This window comes from Physeter macrocephalus, chromosome 13 (genome assembly GCF_002837175.3).
Source record: "Physeter macrocephalus isolate SW-GA chromosome 13, ASM283717v5, whole genome shotgun sequence".
Lineage (NCBI taxonomy): Eukaryota > Metazoa > Chordata > Mammalia > Artiodactyla > Physeteridae > Physeter > Physeter macrocephalus.
The window spans coordinates 9,970,586-9,990,141 of record NC_041226.1 but is presented as its reverse complement, the minus strand read 5'-3'; the positions used below and the strand labels follow the sequence as shown (position 1 = coordinate 9,990,141).

General features: G+C 40.6%; 1 protein-coding gene across 1 annotated transcript in view; it reads right to left on the bottom strand.

Annotated features, from left to right (window-relative positions):
- Positions 1-7,516: 7,516 nt before the first annotated feature.
- KL (klotho) overlaps positions 7,517-19,556 on the bottom strand; it is a 43,863-nt gene continuing 31,823 nt past the window's right edge. The window contains exons 2-5 of the mRNA XM_007128918.2: positions 16,241-16,751; positions 15,214-15,482; positions 8,386-9,487; positions 7,517-7,854 (exon numbers count right to left, since the gene is read on the bottom strand). Of these exons, the coding sequence (XP_007128980.2) occupies positions 7,517-7,854; positions 8,386-9,487; positions 15,214-15,482; positions 16,241-16,751 (2,220 nt within the window). The remainder of the gene's footprint in view (positions 7,855-8,385; positions 9,488-15,213; positions 15,483-16,240; positions 16,752-19,556) is intronic.

Here is a 19,556-nt window from a genome sequence, read left to right as displayed (position 1 = left end):
CTATATGGGAAAAGAATCTGAAAAAGAATGGATATATGTATATGTATATGTATAACTGAACCACTCTGCTGTATACCTGAAACTAACACAACATTGTAAATCAACTATACCCCAATATAAAATAAAAATTAAATTTAAAAAAACATAATTTGAAGAGACAGAGCAAGCATCATTTGTATCATCTTTTTAGATTCTTTCCTTAACCGTGTCCGTCTACTTTATAAGTAGACTTGTAGATGGGCTTATAGCCCATCAGAGGCACTCTTCATTTCTGTTACAGTGCTTTTGATCTCTAGCATTTCTTTTTGGTTCCTTCTTAGGAGTTCCATCTCTCTGCTTACATTGCCCATCTGTCCTTGTGTGCTGCTCCTTTCTCCACTAGAGTCCTTAGCATATTAATCATAGTTGCTTTAAATTCCTGGTCTGATAATTCCAAAATTCCTGACCCTCCTCACTTTGCTTGATGGCTATGACACCCTGGCCTCTTTATGTAGTCCAATCTCAATCCCCTATTGTAACAGTCATGACCCCTAGTCATTTGTCTTTAATAAGGTCTTCCTTACTATTAAAAAAATATAAAAATAAAAATAAAGTTGGAGAGATGCCGTTGTTTTGTTCTGTTTTTGTTTTTGTTCTTTGGAGGTTTCTATTAAGATATCCTCAAGCTCAGAGATTTCTGGTTCACAGTTTTAGCTTCCCATGGTAATCACCTGGGAGCTTTAAAAAATACCACTGCCTGGATCCCACCCCAAGAGAATCTGATTTTATCAGTCTGGGGATTTTTAAAAGCTCCCACATGATTCTAATGTGTAACCAAGGTTGAAACCTACTGGTCTTGATTAACCCCGTCTCTCTACAGACAAGAACAATAAGACTCCGCGGCCTTGGTGACTTGCTCCAGGTTATAAAGCAAATTTGAGAGCGGACCTAGAAATCAGAAAATCCCAGTCTGGTTTGGGGCTGCCTACACTATGGTAGAGCCCTTTCCTTCCACAACTGAGGCCTCTGTTCCCACGTTGAGGAGCTGGCATAATCCTTGCTCCCCAGAGCCTTTCATTCACCTGCTCCTGGTTCCTCATCTTAGGAATGTTCCAGCTTTCTGGACACACCTTAATGCCTCTCTCACAAATTTCATCTATGTTTTGCATCCCTCCCCTCCTCCACTGGGCCCACTCTCGTAAGCCCTGAATCGTTCCCAGACTTTCCAGGCTCCTTGTAAATGCCCTTCTCCGTACCCTGGACTAACATTCTCTAAACATCATCACCTCCAATGGCATTGCTTCTCCACACAACCCTCCTGATACAAACCGAAAATGCTTCATCTTGAATTCCGACATTCCAGGTTCTGGTTCTGTCCCCTTGTCCTTTGATCTTCCTCACCTTCTTGCACCCGTCGAATCTGGCCTTGACCACACTCTTCCATGTAACCCCATGGCTGTCAATGAACACCTGTCAGAATGTCTCGGGGGAGCCCCCTTGCCAAACCTCAGGTGCTGCAGCCCTCTCCCCAAGGGCACTACAGAGAGTGGGGACTGAAGGAAAAGGCCTGGTCATCTGCATTTTGAAATCGCACCCCTCAATCCTGAGGCCCTGCCCCACCACGGGCTCTCCCCAGAACTGCAAGGCTTTCACATGCTTCCAGCCTTCCCTCATCTCAGCTCTTTGTGTCTGTGAACCACTGCCACTGAGTCCCCAGCACTGAGGGAAGCTTGCTGCTCTGATCTTGTCAGTCTGATGGCCCAGTAACCCCCACTGTGTTTGTTTTGCTGGCTTGATAGATCCATGACAGGCACAAAAAAAATAAGGACATTTTAGAATGGTACGAATTTGGAAGAAAATCTGCTTCATTCTTTATTGTGTTGTCCTTTACTAATGGAATATCTTCACCTGACCCGTCAATCTTTAGCTCTAATTATATCTCCATTTCACTGCTCCATGGCTTACCACTACTGTCCCTGTTCATTGAAATGTTCTTTATCTTGAAGCCTTTGGGCTACTTACCAGAGACTCATAATACCCTTAATTTAAAGAGGAAAAAAAAAAGTTATAAAGCCTTCATGTCTTAAATGCAACAGCATGGCCTTGAAACACTATAGAACTTGCGGTCTAATAACTTAGAACTAAATTAGCTAAAGCTTTGATTCACATGCATTTGGAGATCAAAACAGGCTGAAATACCTTAGGCAACATTTATGCTTACGGCCATAAATTAGACAACTGCTACAATATTGAAAAAAAACTGAATTGTACAAACTAATCAATTGAGACTTCAAAAAAGAAAAACATGTCAGCTTATTCCAGCAGTTCATTAAGGGGCAATGTTTCAGTTGCAAATAATTTATATCATATAAATAAGCTCATTTAAAATTAATTAATTTTACCATAAATAAGCATATTGAAGATTCTACCAAAATCAGAAACTCTACCAAAGATTTTTGAATCACATAAAAATTTAGTTAATGGGCCTTCAGTTATTTACCAATAACAAATACACAAATTTCAGTGTTTTGCCTGTGTCATTAGATTACTTTAAAAGAGCAGATGGTACAACACACTGATATAGAAACACCTCCTGCCAAATTATCTTCAGTATTCTATCAATCCAACATTTGTAAAATTAGAATCCAAGAAAATACTCTAGTATTGATAAGATTAAGTACATGTGGGGGTTGATTTTTTGCTTGTTTGTTTGTTTGGTTTTACCGAGGACATTCTATGAAGATGTATATTCAAAGCCCCAAATAAAATAACTAAAGGGCTTCTGGGTGAATTATTTGACTGTAATAGGCCCTGGTTTTATGTTACTGAGCTCTAAAAATGTGATTAACAAGAAATCACATGCACGTTAAGAGTAAGTGAAATCAGTCTGGAAAAAAATACTTCTAGGGTAGGTGCTTTATTTATTGAATACTTACTATGTTACTCCCGTTTCACAGATGAGGAAACTGAGGCTCAGCAAATTTTGAACATGGGTCTTGCTGACTCTTTTCCCTAAGCCTTTCTGAATCCATTAATACGTAGGTTGAAATGTTTTTCTTCTCTAACCTATTGGATCAAAAAACGGGCTGAATATCAGTCACCAATTCTTTGCTGGTGTGTAGCAATCATGTCGTGAAATGGGATTTCACCCTATTTTAGGCGTCCTGTCACAGTAATTATTGGCATTTGCACTTTACTCAAGGTTCCTTGTGGTTTTTCTTGACCTCTTTCTCTTGGATATCAAACAATGGGTATTTACCACAAATGCATGAAACAAAAACGGTCCAGGAAATGCACTATGACAGAGAAAACTCTAACAGTATTTAATAGTTATGAAAATTGAAAAAAGGTAATAGGTCTAAGTAGAAAGCTACATGTTCTAGGACATTATAAGTATTTGGAGATGACGTAAAGGGATTCCTACTAGATGAGTTCCCTGTTTTTATTTGCAGATAAAGAACTTAACCCAATAACAAGTCTTGCAAACAAAAGGATTACTGACTAGTTGAGGGACATGGTGAATAATGAGGAAAAGAGTTAATAATACTCTCACCTAGTGAGTAGTCTACAGATGAGGATAGGACAGCAGTTTACTGCCTTGCCACCTAGAAAGACAGGTTATCAAAGGTTATTACATGTAAGTCATCATTCCCTCCTCTGAATACAAAGAATTGAGCTGTGTGGCATCTAATACATAGCAGTTTCTGATTCTTGACAGATGGTCCCTATTAAATCAGTCTCTGGACAAAGGTGGTGTCGGTGAGCTAATTCTGTTCATTTATTAACTCCATCATTCCTTCCCACATTTATTGATCTAACTGACCTTTATTGAACAATATTTTGCATGGGACACTGGGCTAAATACTCAAAACAAAACAAAACAGCCATAGCTTCTGTTTTCCCCTCTAGAAACAGGCCCACCTGTCAAGATTGGTTCCTGGTCATCCAAATTAATATTTTCCTTCCCAGGCTGAAATTTTCAGCAGCGTTGTTCAATATTAAATATTAAATGGAGATTCTATAGAACAATATAGTAATTGCTCTACTAATTCAGAAAGGGGCAAGTTGAATTAGAGAAAAGACTGGATTATAGACTATGTAAAAAGAAAATCAGTTTAATTCCAGCACCTGAATTACGATGTTCAGAACTGCAGAATTCTTCCATCCACACAAGAGTCTTTAAAATACTTGTTTTAATCAGTAGTTTTAGTTTAATGGCAAATTTACATGCCAATGATTTCTTTGGATTATAGACCTTAGAAGATTCTTGCAAAAAAAGTTTATTCTTCTAATTCGTTAAATACTTTGGATAGCTTAATAATGCAGCTAATTTACGTAGCAGAGCAAGTCTCTCTTTATAGACCTGCACTATCCAATAGAGTAGCCATTGCCCACATGTACCTACTTACAGTGTACAGTCCAAATTGAGCACAAGATGTGCGCTTCGTGTAAAACACACACCAGATTTCTAAGACTTAGTAGCCCAAAAAAGTATGTAAAGCTCTCGATCATTTTTATATTGATTGCATATTGAAATTATAATATTTTGGATATGTTGGGGAAAAATAAAATACTGTACAGTATCAAGCTTTATTTTCTATGCCTTTTATTTTTTTAATGTGACTACCAGAAAATTTAAAATATGTGGCTTGCATTATATCTCTGTTGGATGGCATTATAATAAATAATAAAAAGATATGTTTCCAAGGCATTAGTAGATTCTAATTACTATCTGTGGAAGTCCAAAAATAAAATGAAAAATGTCCTTAAATGAATATGAAAAACCATCCTTCCAAACTAAAGCAAAATGAATGGGGCATAGGTGCATGACCCACCCCACCTCTCCTCCCCCTCCCACTCCCCAACCCCAGGTTCAAAGGAAGGAACCTGGAATGTAGAGCAAACACAAATATGGCAGAAATTAGCCCAGAGGTCTTGGGGACCACGGCTTACCACTTAATGCCGCTGCAGAGCTGGCCCCAAAAGGTATTGAGATGTAGGACTTCCAAGGTAGTGGTCTCTATATTTTAAAAAATATACGTAACATGGTGAAAAACTCAGAATTCATGAAAGTAAAGCATCAGTGGAAGAAGTAATGCCCTGAGAAGCCAGTTAAGAAATGAGGATTCCATCCCCGATGGATCAGAAAGCCCTTCTAGCACCTCTCGTTTCCCAGCCTCATCTGAGCGGCGCCCCGCCCACTCCCCCTTCCCGCTTGGGGGAGCCACCGACCTCCCCCTAAGGTCTACGGGGACTCAAAGTTAGCGTGATGCTCACCTGATAACTTTGCTGAATGATGCTGAAGTGTCATTTCTCTTTGGTTCTTTGGCGTCTCCTGTCTCTTTCAGTGTCTGAAATTCCCTCTCAGCTCAACCATAGGGATTAGCTTGGGGCCCCTCCCCGCCCCTACCGTCTTCCAGCCTTGAACTTCACTTCTGCTTTCAGATCCCTTTCTTCACCACTCAGATCATATTCTAGGTGGTTTAATCAACCCGAAAGAAAAAAATAATTAAGAAATTTATCAAGATATTTGGTGATGTAAGAAAAAGTTTCAGGCAGATTTATGACAATTCTTTATCAAGCGACAGAATTACTTCTCTCCACACTCAAGGAAATTAAATGCTGCAGCAAGAAAATTATTTTTAAACAAAATCCATTATTTAACAGTAATTAACAATAAGAAACTAGTCCAACAAATAGGAATTATTAAATAAGTTGTGATAAATTCATATAGTGGAATTACTCTACAGCTATCAAAAATCATGCCTTTGAAGACTGACAAAGGAAATGCACACAATGAAAATTAATAAAGACACATAACTATTTACAATATGATCTGACTCTATGTAAAATAAAATACATACACTATGTTAATAGTGGCTACCGCAAGGTGGTGAAATTACAGGTAATTTTTTTTCTTTATATATAGTTTCTGTGTTTTTAAATTTTTTACAATGAGCATATATTACTATTATAATCAGAAAAATATATACATAAAATAAATTATTATTCTCTAGTTTGCGATTTTTAACAATAAGACCAACTTTTAAAAGAGTACCACCAAAAGCTTATCTTTCATGGAAAAAAATCATACCACCTCTAAAGATGATACATGATACAGTACAGTTTTGGTTTTTTTTTAATTCACTAGAACCCTGTGTCAGCAAGATTAGTTATGCCAGACATGATATTGATTTATCTTGCCTGATATAATTTTGGCTTATCTATAAAACAAACATTAGGATAATCCCCAACTCCAGTGCAACAGACTTCCCTGTCTGAAAATCAGCAAGACTTATTTAAGGGGCTTTAAAGGATAAGACCTAATTAGCCCTTTCTAAAAATCCATAGCATGTTTCTGTATAAAAGTTCGAAGCAAAACTTATTCAAAGCTAGCTCCACAGAAGTAGCAGCAAAAATATAAAATGGACCTCAGCAATTACAGAAACAAATCTTCCAGGGTTATTAGACCAAATGCTTTTGAACCTACTAAGAATTTTTAAAACTCAATTCAAAGAAATTTTGGCATATACTAAAGAACAGAAAGTGGAGTCACTCCTCATAAAATAAGTTATTTCGTTCTTATTCTCTCAGAAAAGGTCACCTCATTCATTCCAAGTCTGCTCTAAATAAAAGTTTATAATAAAATTAATCACAATGTTGCTCATAACAAGTACTTTTTCCTCCTTTCCGCCCCCTCCAGCCACTGCAGTATAATGCATTTCACAGTCGGTTTACGCTTCTTTAAGGGCCTAATATTGCATAATTCATGCATATTTTTCTGCACACATCTAGTGAAAGTCCATGTGTGCAGGCCCTCGACAGGGACACAAAGCCCTCAAGGACCTGGGGTTTAGAGAGTGCCTCGAAATATAAAAAAATATATTTTATACTTACATAAAATATAGAGTTCTGTCATTTGTTCTGCTAAGCCTATCATTAACCAGATATGTAAATTAATATAACAGTATTTGATAGAAACACTGCTTTAAAAGGAACATTCCAGCCTAGGGCCCTTTGTCATCTGTTCTATATTCTGCCATCTTCTTTTTCAAGGGAAACTTGGTTCAGCAGAGACCATTAGGCATATCATGGCAGTTAAGATATGGTTACTTGGGACTTAACTTTTGATTCCAGTACTTGCAATATGACTTCAAGACAAACATTGCATATAGCAATGGGCACAGACAAAAAAATATTCTTAATCTTGCCATTCAATTTCTGTAAAAATGTTACAGAATGGTTCCCATTTCTCATGCTTTTGTTATAGAGTGTGCTACAGAAATGACAGCCCCTGTCAGTATTTTTTTAACACCCCCCCCCTGCCAAAAAGAACAAATCCAGGCACTATTCACATTATTCAATATTTTACAATCACTTATGCTCATTTCAAAAGCTCTGTCAAATGCCACAAAAAGGTCTTCTAGAAGTCAGATATATAAAATCTACAGTTTCACAACACTGAGAAGTACAAATGGATAACAGCTGCTGTGTGTGTACAATTATTTCAAATAAATGAATAAGAAAAATATCAAGACTATTTGTAACTTTTTCTGCCTCTCTTAGAGTAGTAAAAAATAAGAGAAAGAGAAATAATAAAAGCAAAAAATAGAAAAGCTATGAAAGCCAGTAAAGACTTTCGGGTATGAAAAAAGCTGCACTCTGTACACAGGGTGAATTCTTCTGGACAAAATCTTCCCAGAGTTTTGGGACCTGGGAAGCCATTGTTATCAATAATTTTCCTGTAATGTTTCATGGATGGTTTGGGCTCAAACTGATTTGCAGCATAACGATACAGGCCAAACTTCGGAGCTGTGCGATCATTAAATGAATAAGCAAAGTATCCACAAAGATTGATACCATCCAATATATAGGCTAGAAAAACAAAAGGACAGGAGAAAAGTTATGAAAATATTTTGCACACAACACTGCTTTTACATAGCCCTAGCGCATCAGCAAAAATGTCAATACCATTTAATAAAGCTTCAGATTTAATTAGACTTAATCAGAAAAGGCTTTTTTTATCCCAAGACAAAGAGGTAAATACATTTAACATAGTAAGTTTTACATAATTAAGCCTACTATGATGCACTTGGGTTAAATCTTTAAGTACGTGAAGCAGTCAAGACTGCTGTGAAGCCATCTGATATGGAGGACAAGATAGTCCAGGGTTTATTCCACCCAGAGTAGGTGCGAGGGATATTCCATCTTCCTCTTTTAGCCAAACTCCTCTATCCCTGGGGAAAATACTAGCTAGCACTTGGACTTTTTCAGTGTGTCAAGGAATAGGTAGCACTTTCTCTGCAGGTGATAGTGTGTGTATATGTTTGAGAGTTTCTATCAGGTATCAGGCTCTCTCTCAGGTGACTTAACCCTCAAGGGACCGCTGTTTCGGGGACTCCTTACCTTTCAGAGCTTCGTTTACATAATTCTTCATGTAATACACCCTCAGGTTGTCTTCGGCTGCGTGAGGATCATCGTCGATGCCGTTGGAGATTATATACATGGGGAGGTCTCCGTACTTGGACTTCAGCCAATTCAGTACCTTGCGTAACCCCCAGGGCACCACGGCCACCTGACTTGGGGAGTTGAGCCAGGTGATGTCGGTCATTTCTTGCACCGCCAGGTAATCATTATATTTTACTGGATCTTCTTTTTCCCAGTCTACAAGGATGGTGGTGTAATGGCTTAAAGCCAAAAAGTCAAAGGAACCCCGGATTAGCTTTTTTTCCTCGTCAGTGAAATAAGGCAGGAGGAAATTGTTTCTCTGGTTCAGCCAGTCCCTCATGACGCGTGGATAATCCCCGGAGCCGAAAATGGGCTCGGCCAGCCAGCCAATGTCAAATTGCAAAACTCGCTCGGCCACTTCTTGGTCTTTTGGGGAGAGAGGGCAGGCCGGTTCTATCCAATCCGCCTGCAGGGCAATGGATATTTTACCCTTCTGAGAGCGCCTAAACTTCTCATCGTACACGCGCCAGGCCAACGCGTGGGCCTTCAGGAGGTGGTGCCCCGCGCTATACGTCATGTTCCGCGTGGACGGCTCGTCCATCGTGATCCAGAACTTGACGTGGTGGCCGAGGTCTCGAAAGCACAGGCTGGCGTACTCTGCAAAAGCCAGGGCGGTGTGAGGGTTCTCCCAGGCGCCGTGCCGGGCCAGGGGCGGCGGCAGCCCCTGGTGCGAGGCGACGGGGCGCCACAGGGCCACCACCGGGGTGATGTTGGCGCGCACGAGCTCGCTGGCCACGCAGCGATAGTAGCGCAGGACCGTGCGGTTGACCTGGGACTGGTTCCCCAGCGGCAGGATCAGCGCCCAGTCCAGGGAGAAGTGGAAATGCGACACGTGCATTTCCTGGAGTAAGGCGATCTGGGGCCGGATGGCGGCGAAGTCAACGCAATAGGATTTCCTCTTCTTGGTCACAACCCCTTCCACCTTAATAAGCCTTTTACTGTGGTGGACATCCCACAGGTAAACGCTGGGGTCGGTAAACTGAGACAGAGTGGTGTCCACCTGGCAGGAGGAGAGTAACCGTTAGCCTCACCTGGACGGTCCTGGAAAGTCGTTCAACGCAGTTCTTTTGACAAAACCAGCCAGCAAAATAGGTAAAAACAGAAACCTTCCTAGCTGAATTTTTAAACTATTTTTTTCATAAATAGGAAGTTCTTGGAGAAGAAAATATTCCCCTTTGATGGGTGCACATTTGTTTTACCCATAGTTCTCTGGAACTCTGGAACTGTTACTTTAATGTTAAAAAAAGTCTGAATTTTTGGGGTCACTTCAGATGACAAACATTAATAATCCTCACACACCTGTGGTCTGCGTTAAGCAAGCAGAGTATTTTGGACGTTTTTCTTTTAGTGTAAGAAATCACTAATGATACGAGACTTTCAAATTAAAAAAAAAAACTAGACAAAAAAATGATAAAGCTTAAAACCTGAGTGAGAGTCAGAAAATGAAACGATATTTAAGATTAAATTGTGCTTCTTAAAATCACGTTCTAAATGGAGGTTTGCTCTAGGTGAAGGACATGGAAAATAAGCATAACGGTTGCCTTTTATTGGCATTAGTGTCCATAACAGAATTTAGCAAACTCATTCTGACTGATGGTAGAAGGTGATAGAGAATGTGGAAAACAATTCTGTCATCCACCCATAATAGGATATTTTAACATAGCTTTTTAAAAATTTCTAAATTATTTTTCTGTGACGATCATGACAATAATGTTTCTCAATCTCTGATTTACAAGCCTTCAAAATGAAAACATGTATTTAGGAAAGTGGACAAATTGCAAAATCAAAATCACATAATCCTTCCTCCACGTGCCAACCATGGCAGGAATGGAAACTGAAAGTCTATCCCAAGGACCCGCCACCAAAGCCAGTTTTCTCCTCAGAAATAATCCTGTTAAAATTGGCTCCTCGGTTTGACCCTCTATATAAAAGCTGGAGTCAACTCCGGTTTTGAATCTCTAGCAGAGGTTTCCTTGCATTTTTCAGGCCTGTTGCAAATGAGCTTCTGTTTCTCTAGAGGGGTCAGTGCTGTGCTTATAACGGAAAGTAATAAAATACAGCATGTCAGAGGGAAATTGCTTTTTCTGGAGAATTGTCCCTTGTAGATCACCCACACATGCATTTCCTCTAATGCTGTGGGAATGCTGTCAGAAGTATTTTTCCACTCTGATGCACCCACAAATCATGTTTCCTCAGCTTTGCTAGAGAAAATATTTGCATACTCTTTGGAAGTGAAAGTGTTCATAGCTTGAAGGAATTATTTGGATTATTTTTACAGAGCTCTGAGTTGAAAAAATTCATAACTTTTCTACCATAATTGTTCCAGAACAACAGCTTTTATTCAGTCCATCTGAAAACAAACATGAGAAACGAGGGTATAATTTCTATTTATACCCTATTTCTTAAAAATACAGGACATTTATAAATGGGTGTTTAGGCAAAATTCTATATAATCTCCACTGATGTATTGACTTATTTCTTAATAAAAAAGGAAATAATAAAGTTGAACCTTTCAGAAGGTTATAATGTATGTATTCAGTATATTATGGAAGAAATGTTCCCCTAACAGTGGCCAATGTTAAAAAAGCTCTACATCTCCAGTACATAGCAGGTTTTGTATTTATGAGCTATGAGCATTAGTGGTTATGGGAAAACAAACCTGTTGGCTGAGAAATTAGGCCCAAGGACAATGACAATCCATGTGAACAAGCCTAAGATCAGACTTCAGACAGGTGGTGTTAATGAGATGTTATTTTTAAAGCTCTTCCTGTGAAATGCATGCCTCATTCATACTGGGAGTTTGAAATACTAGCCAGGAGTGAAAAGATACATTTCAATGGTTTGAAATTCACTTATATGTAGAGAATGGACTTGAGGACACGGGGAGGGGGAAGGGTAAGTTGGGATGAAGTGAGAGAGTGGCATGGACATATATACACTACCAAACGTAGAATAGATAGCTAGTGGGAAGCAGCCGCATAGCACAGGGAGATCAGCTCCGTGCTCTGTGACCCCCTAGAGGGGTGGGATAGGGAGGGTGGGAAGGAGACGCAAGAGGGAGGAGATATGGGGATGTATAATTGATTCACTTCGTTATAAAGCAGAAACTAACACACCATTGTAAAGCAATTATACTCCAATAAAGATGTTTAAAAAAAAAAAAAAAAAGTATTGCCAGCTAAAAACACCATGATGGGTCTTGCTGTTTTTCTCACCAGCCTGTGTATTCGAACGGAGGTAGGCACCTAAGTGTATTTGTCTCGCTATTCCCTGGTCTGAGCATAGTGGTAGGTACTTAATAGATATCGAATGAACGACAAAAAAATAATAAAGTAAAATAAAATAAAAATTCACTTCTAATGCATTAAAAGTATAGAGACCTGTTTGTAAATTAAAACTTACCCATACACTCATCAGAACTGCCCTAACAAAAAACGTGTTTTTACTTTGTCAGTTAGGAAGTTAGCTTGGGAAGAGAGCCGCCACAGTAGTACAATGCTCCAAGTGAAAAGCAGAAAGAATAAAAGAGCAGTTGCAGCCTTTTCCCACTAGAGAGCTTCTGGAGGAGCTTCGGTCCGCAGAGGGTCTGTGTCTGGCTGGGTGAGCAGGGAGCAGGCCAGGCGGCTTGGCTAGGTGAAGGTAGCAGGGGCCCTGAGCTGTGCAGCCTGAGGGCAAAGCTCCAGGGCTGATGAGTGGCTGGCATTAGATCAAAGTCTAAACACTGCCTCTAGGGAGCAGAAAAAGGAATTCTCCCCCTATCTCCCTTCCTCGTCGCTGCCTGCCGTACTTGTCGCCTCTGATCAGAGTTCTTCTCTCTGGAAGAAGTAAGATGTATTCTTAAAATGTTCTCACCACTGACCAGTTCCCAAGGCAGACACAGTCCCTGGATGGGAACAAAGCAGGAGTGAAAGGGCTCCCCACAAATGTCCCCACTGCTCCCTGAGTTCATACCATCTGCACAGAAACACTGGCGGAGCCTTCTCTTCTCAAAAGACAAAGCTGGGAATTACCAGCCCTGGCTGGGTTGCTGTCAGAGATGGGACAGAGCACGAGCCCTCAGTGACTAGGGTCCCAGGGCCCAGCAAGCAGGGTTCAGAAGAAGGTCAAGAGGTAGAAAAAGGACCAGGGACCAACCAGGATGCACTAGGGAGTGGCCTTCCCCCCTTCCTTCCTTCCTCCTTTCCTCCTCCCTCACTAGCACCACCTCTGCCGCTTCAGATCCTACTTGAACCCCCACTGTGGATCCCACTGCAGGAGAAATTAGGATGGGGAGGTTCCAAATAGCAGCGGGCTGAGGGAGAAGGGGAGATGGAGGAGGGAGGAAAACCCGGAGCCAGGAAGACAAGCTACCGGGCTCAGATATCCTTGCAAACACAGCGTTCCTTGGATGCCTTTTTTTTTTAAACATCTTTGTTGGAGTATAATTGCTTTACAACGGTGTGTTAGTTTCTGCTGTATCACAAAGTGAATCAGCTATACATATGCATATCCATATCTCCTCCCTCTTGAGTCTCCCTCCCTCCCTCCCTCCCCATCCCACCCCTCTAGGTGGTCACAGAGCACGGAGCTGATCTCCCTGTGCTATGTGGCTGCTTCCCACTAGCTATCTATTTTACATTTGGTAGTGTATATATGTCCATATATGTCCATATATGTCCATATGTCATGCTCTCTCACTTCGTCCCAGCTTACCCTTCCCCCTCCCCGTGTCCTCATTGGATGCCTTTTAAATGTAAGGAATGGACTGGAGTCAAGACTGTCCCTAAAACTAACTGGAGGTCTGAATAAGATGTAAGAATAATACAACTCGGCCAAAAAAAGTATTAAGGATGGTGTTGATTTTAAAAAAAAATTTCTTAATTATCTATTTATTTGGTTGCACGGGATCTTAGTTGTGGCAGGTGGACTCCTTAGTTGCGGCTCGCCGACTCCATAGTTGTGGCGGGCGAACTCTTAATTGCGGCATGCATGTGTGATCTAGTTCCCTGACCAGGGATCGAACCTGGGCCCCCTGAATTGGGAGCATGGAGTCTTAACCACTGTGCCACCAGGTGTTGATTTATTCCCCCATAAATCAAAGATTTCAATTTGATATATACCAAAACAACAGCAACCCATTTCAACTAGAAGGCCTTCCCTCAGATCCAAGCATTCTTCCAAATACCTCTTTTGAACTGAAAGGTAACAGAATATGCCGCACCAAAATATGACCGTAGGTGTTCAGGAAATGCCACCCCAAAAATGCCCCTTCAGTATATTGATTATTTTGAGCTGCAGGTACTTGAAAAATAGCAAATGCAAGGGAAAGGCTTTCTCTGAACTCCTCTTATCTGCCTAGAGACAGATCCTCCAAAAGGAACTCAAAAGGATTGTCATAAATCCCTTTGTGGGAGTTTCACCAAGCAGGGATGATTTATCACAGGAGAGGATATTCAAAGCCAACATCACATGCAGGCAGACTTTGTCACAAACTATCATAGCTCCCATCTATTCTTTTAAGGGCCCATTCATCTTTCCTAAAAATCATTTACTTTTCCCCTTTTCCTATTAAGATGGTATTTAAGCCTGAACTCTAAGCCACCTTGGGGAGTTACTCATTTTTCTCAGAGCATCTCCCATGTATACAAGAGGTAAACATACTAATAAACTTCTGTTTGTTCTTCTCATGTTAATCTATCTCTTATTACAGGGGTCTCAGTTAAGAACTCAGAAGGGTAGAGGGAAAGTTATTTTTCCTCCCCAGCAGAACCAGTGAATTGGCTAGAAGCACCCAACATGCTAAACCCTTTGCTTGTCTGTGGATACCAAACTTTGTCTCCGTCTTGGTCTCTATTTTCACGCACGAACTCCGTTCAGCAACACCTCCACTCCCTCCCCACCCTGCTCACTTACCACCATGCTCCGTTCACACTGTCAAACTATTCGCGACCCATCATTTTCCCTCAACAGACTCCTCTGAAAGCAGGGGTTGTATCTTACTCATCTTAATGTGTACTCCCCTCAACCGAGTCCCCTCCCCACAGCAATTAACACAGGGCTTTATACACACTAAGCATCCAATAAGTGCTCGCTATTCAGTCAAACTCTAGAAAACAGATTCTTTTAAAGCTGGAAAAATTAAAAATAATATTGAGGGCCAACTACATAGCAGATGCTCAATAAATATTGGTTGACCATTTTGAAGAACTTCATTACCATTACAATTCAAAAACTGTTGCTAGGAATGGCATTCCGATCAGTGAATCACTGAGCAAGGGTTTTTTTTTACTGGAGGTATTTCCACAAGCTTGGGGGTTCCACAGTTGTGCCTCAGGAGGGCTCTGCCTAATGCTCCTGCTTCAATCTCAGCAGCTCCACCGAGATCTCAGACAACGTGGAGTTCTGTTTTATGTCTTGTTTACGGAAGAACTCAGCAACTACTTTAAAAGGGGTTGAAAACCATGGTATTAAAAGAGAGTGTTTTATCTTTCACTATCCTATCACATCTTAAAGATGGATATATTTTTAATCTGTTCCCCTTGGAGCTGATTTAAAGTGCAAGATGAAGCTAGGAAGATTTTTGGAGAGAAGAGTGCAGCATTCCAAATGGTGCCTTTAATGCGCTCACTAAGTAACCATGTTTGGCCTGAGGAATGGACAATGTGCCATGACGACCTAATAAGGAAGTACTACTTACTAGTGATAGGGCTTGGTGAGACTGCGGATTGGTTTTGTCAGCTGACTTACTTGAATGTAGTTGTCAACAATTCCCCAAGCAAAGTCACAGGGAAAGGTCCCTTCTAGGGGTTGATTTTCAGGTAAAGGAGGGAAGCCATTTTTCTCTATCAGCTTCTGGTAGAACAAGGCTGAAGACTTCGGCAACAACTTCTTATCCTGGCTTAGAAAGTCGACGTAGAAGAGTCCACGTCTGATGCTATAGCCTCTGTGCCACTCGAAGCCATCCATGAGGGACCACGCGGTGTACCCGATGACATCCACCCCGTCCAGCCTGATGGCTGCAAAGGAAAGAGGACAAGAGCAAGGTGACCCTGAGATGGGCACTCGTCTCATGATTCAAGAGCATTTGAGGATTTTACTACTTCAGTAAGTATAATGCTTATTGCTTGGTAAACTGATGACCCTTCTCACTGACGAAAGGCTCTAAGAGAACCTAGATAACGCTACAAATATTAGTAAATGTCTTCACAAATAGGCTTATCTCCAGTATGTTTTTATCTGAATTTCCCTTATTTCTAGTGGGTGCTCTTTGGGCCAAGATATCTTGTTCTATTTTCTAGCCTAAGCACCTATCTTTGTGCCTGATGCAGTAAATGAATTAAGTCTTCAAAGGCATATGGACTACTTACTCTTTTCTTCAGAAAATATTGATATTCCTTTTTTTTTTTAAATAAAAAGTGTTTTATTCAGTACAAGCAATCTGAACTGAAAAATGTGTACAGGGATCTAGGTATCTTGGGATTTACTTAATCTTTAATATAATCTAAAAAATCTAGAGTAGTAACTCTGAAAGTCTAGTAATTTTAAACATTATAACCCAGTTTCTCATTTATGAAACGAGTTTAAAAAATGAATTCAAGTTCCTCAAGGTCCCAAATGAGAAAAGGTGTTACACAAATGCAATCCTACTATTGCCAAAATGAATTTCTACACTCTGATTAAAAACTATAAATTCACACAGTTTATTAAGATCATCTTAAAGATTGTTTTTCCAGTGGATTCTGGCAGGAAATTAGGATTTTATCCACAATCCTACCTTTTAAGGTTTCCATTATGAATTTTTTGAGGTAATACATATATTTGGCATCATCTCTCTTGGTGGTCCCTGAAACAAACCAGCCATTTTCCACAATAAATATTTGAGGGTGGTTATACTCAAGGTCAATCCAGGAAAGGAGTTGCCTCAGGCTGGGAGACTCCAACTGACGGAACTTCATCTGAGGGTCCAACAGTTGAAAACTCAAGGTTGGTCCAAAGGAAAGAGCAAAAAAGTCGGCTGTTCCCTTGATGAACTTTTTCTCAGATTCAGTAAAATCAGGCAGAAGAGATGAAAGGTTATTCTTCATGCTCTCAGGATAGTCTCCATCAATAAATATGGGTTTGGCAAACCAGCCTAGGACAAAGTCAAGAGATTTCTGACATTCTTTGATGCTATGTTCAGTCATTCTTCGAGGACTGATCCAGTGGGAGCTCAGGGCAATGGACACCTGGCCTCCCTGAGTGGGGCGGAAAGAAGTATTGTAGAGATGCCAGATTTTGGCATGAGCCTATAAAGAGAAAAACCACGGTGAATTTATCTCTGATTGTGAGCAGAAATACAGCATGTATTTGAATCCCCATTTCTAGTTGTATCTGTTTCTCATCAAGTCTAACCTACTGACTAACCCCACAATGTAAAAGTCACCTGGAACCAATAAATAATTCCAGAGGTAAGTCAGCCCACAGTGAGCTGCAACCATAACTGGAATCATTTCCACTGTTTTTCAGCAGCCAGTGGAAAAATGTGAATTTCTTGTGTTGAATATGTAGTTATTATTCATACTTTGAAAAGTTAATGAAATAAGAATTTGTTATAATATCTTACTACTTAAATGACTTTGGATTATGTACTTTTTAATTAATAGCCTTCATGAAAAGAGCCAATCTCGCATCTGTGATTACACCAGGAATTTCTAAATAGGATTATATTTTTTTATCCTAAGAGACCGGGAGTTTTCAAGTTGACTTAAATTGTTGGAGTCAATTTAATATTTTGTATTCATGTCTCATAACAAAAATTCTAACACATGTTCTCACAATCTTTGTTCTTCTCTAAGAAGAATCAGCGCAATAAAGAACCAACTCCGATATCTAATCTTGGCCCACCATCCAGTATTCTGGGACATAGCTGGCTTCCTGCCGACCCCCACAGGGTACGAGATACAAGCCAAGAGCAAAAACACCTAAATGCAGCTTTGAAGAGATCAGATGTCCACAGTGAATCAGCAGCTCAGCTGGGTGTTTCCTACAGCAATGAAATGGGCTTTGCTTCCATTAAATCAACTTCAGACTCCCATAAAATCTTGCTGACTTCTGATATCTTATTTTCATTTGTCTCCTTTCTATTTACAAAGAATAGTGTTTTTTTCCCTCCCTTCCTTGAATTAGGTTTTTCTTTACTTTTGAATTCCTGATTTACTCCCCCTGTTTTTCTCCAAATGCAAGAGCTGTTTATCAGCCTTTTGCTCTCCTAATATATTCTCCTGGAAAATTCCATTCTAATTCTCTGTTTGACTCCCATTCTCCCAATGATCATGCCAGTTTTCATTCCACTCCCCGGGCCTGAAGAAGCTCTTGCACTCCTATGCCAAACATCCTCTTCCTTGTTCCTTAATATTCTGCTCTTGGTTCATTCCAGTGCAGGTGTCCAAGAATAGCCTCATCACCATTCTTATGAGTTCAGCCAGATATTTCAATGGAATCAAATAGTGCATGTCTTTCATTTTTAGTTTCTTAGTAAACATCTACTATGTTTCATTTCACAGAATGTGTTTTTTTCATGACCTAAAGCAGCTATCTATATGCTAGGAAGGAAATGGAGAATAAAATATTGATCATAAGAATAGTGGCCTCTGCCCACGTGATTCAAGAAACTGGGGCGTGATTGTGCTATGCTGCTGGATTTGTGATGTGCTCCACCCTTCTCTATCTTCCTCACCTTCACCACCCTCTCTCCCCCTTCCCCACTGACAAGAAATCTCACCAGTTAACAGTTAAACAGAAAAGGGGAAATCCAGGCTGTAGTACTCACGATGTTAGACTAGAGGACTTTCCTAATTTGGCTGACTTGAAGCCTGTGGATAGACATGACCTAACCCTAACAGACATACCTCTGCAGGACAAGCACTAAGATGGGCGAGTCAGGAGGCCAGGGAGAAGTGGGAGTAACCAAGAACTTCCTGATATGGGTCAGTTTTGCAGGTAGATGAAGTCAGAGCCATACAGTAGAACTGTCTACAATCACAGACCACTCTTCTAACCTTGAGTACTTTGACATGGCTCAGAGGAGGTCCGGCAAGGAAACGAATGACCTTGGCTGTAGGGAAGTACACACGTGGTGTTTGATATCAGATAAAATTCCTGCTCCATCACTTTTTTGTGTGTGCCTTTGACCACATAACTTAACCAGGGCAGGTAAAACTAACTTTCCTCTGTCTCTCACAGGGCTGTAATGAGGATTAAATGAGATACTTTACACAAAACACCTAACAGAGTTTCCACATGGTAGGGTCTCCATGAATGCTTATTCCTTCTCTCCCTAAAGGATCAACAGAACAAAAAGAAAAACACAGCAGGTAAAGAAAACACCACCTGCTAAGGAATTCAGCCCATAGCATCAATGTGATATAGTGATACGATCTGGAGTTTGGATTAGAAGAATCTCAAGTTTGGATACCAAATCCTCTGTTACAAGAGTGAGCCTCAGGCACTTCTTTGGACAAATGGGAATAGCATCTATTCTCCTTCAGGGACATTGCAAGGATTAAATATGATATAAGTGAAAGTGTTTTTCAAGTGGTCAATTATTTTAGAGAAGTACAGTATAAATTTGTAGCACTGGAAAGTGTGATGATTAGTTTTATGTGTCGACTGACTGGACTGAGGGACCCCCCACATGGCTGGTAAAGCATTTGTCAAGAGTTTAACTAAGCTACTTCATGGTGTTCTGCCTCAGCATCCATTTTGTTTAACTATGTGTCCTACAGGGAACTTAAACTGACACTAGTCCCTCATGCAAGTGCATGCCCTGCCTAGATAGCAGCCCACAATCACAAACAAGTGTAAGTTTCTGAGATGACCTCCCCAATAGCCCGTGTGATCAACAGGTCTCCCCTGCCTCCCAGACTCTATATGCCTTATGCACCCCTTACATAAGACCCCTGTGGGTCTTACCAAAACCCCTCTTTTGGCTTGAATTGACCAATCTGGCCCAGGAACCCCAAAGCACTCACACACGGACCCTATTAAAGGCATGAGTCCGGGCTTCTGTCTCTCTCCCTCTCTCTGTGCTCTGCCTTAACCACCCCATGTGG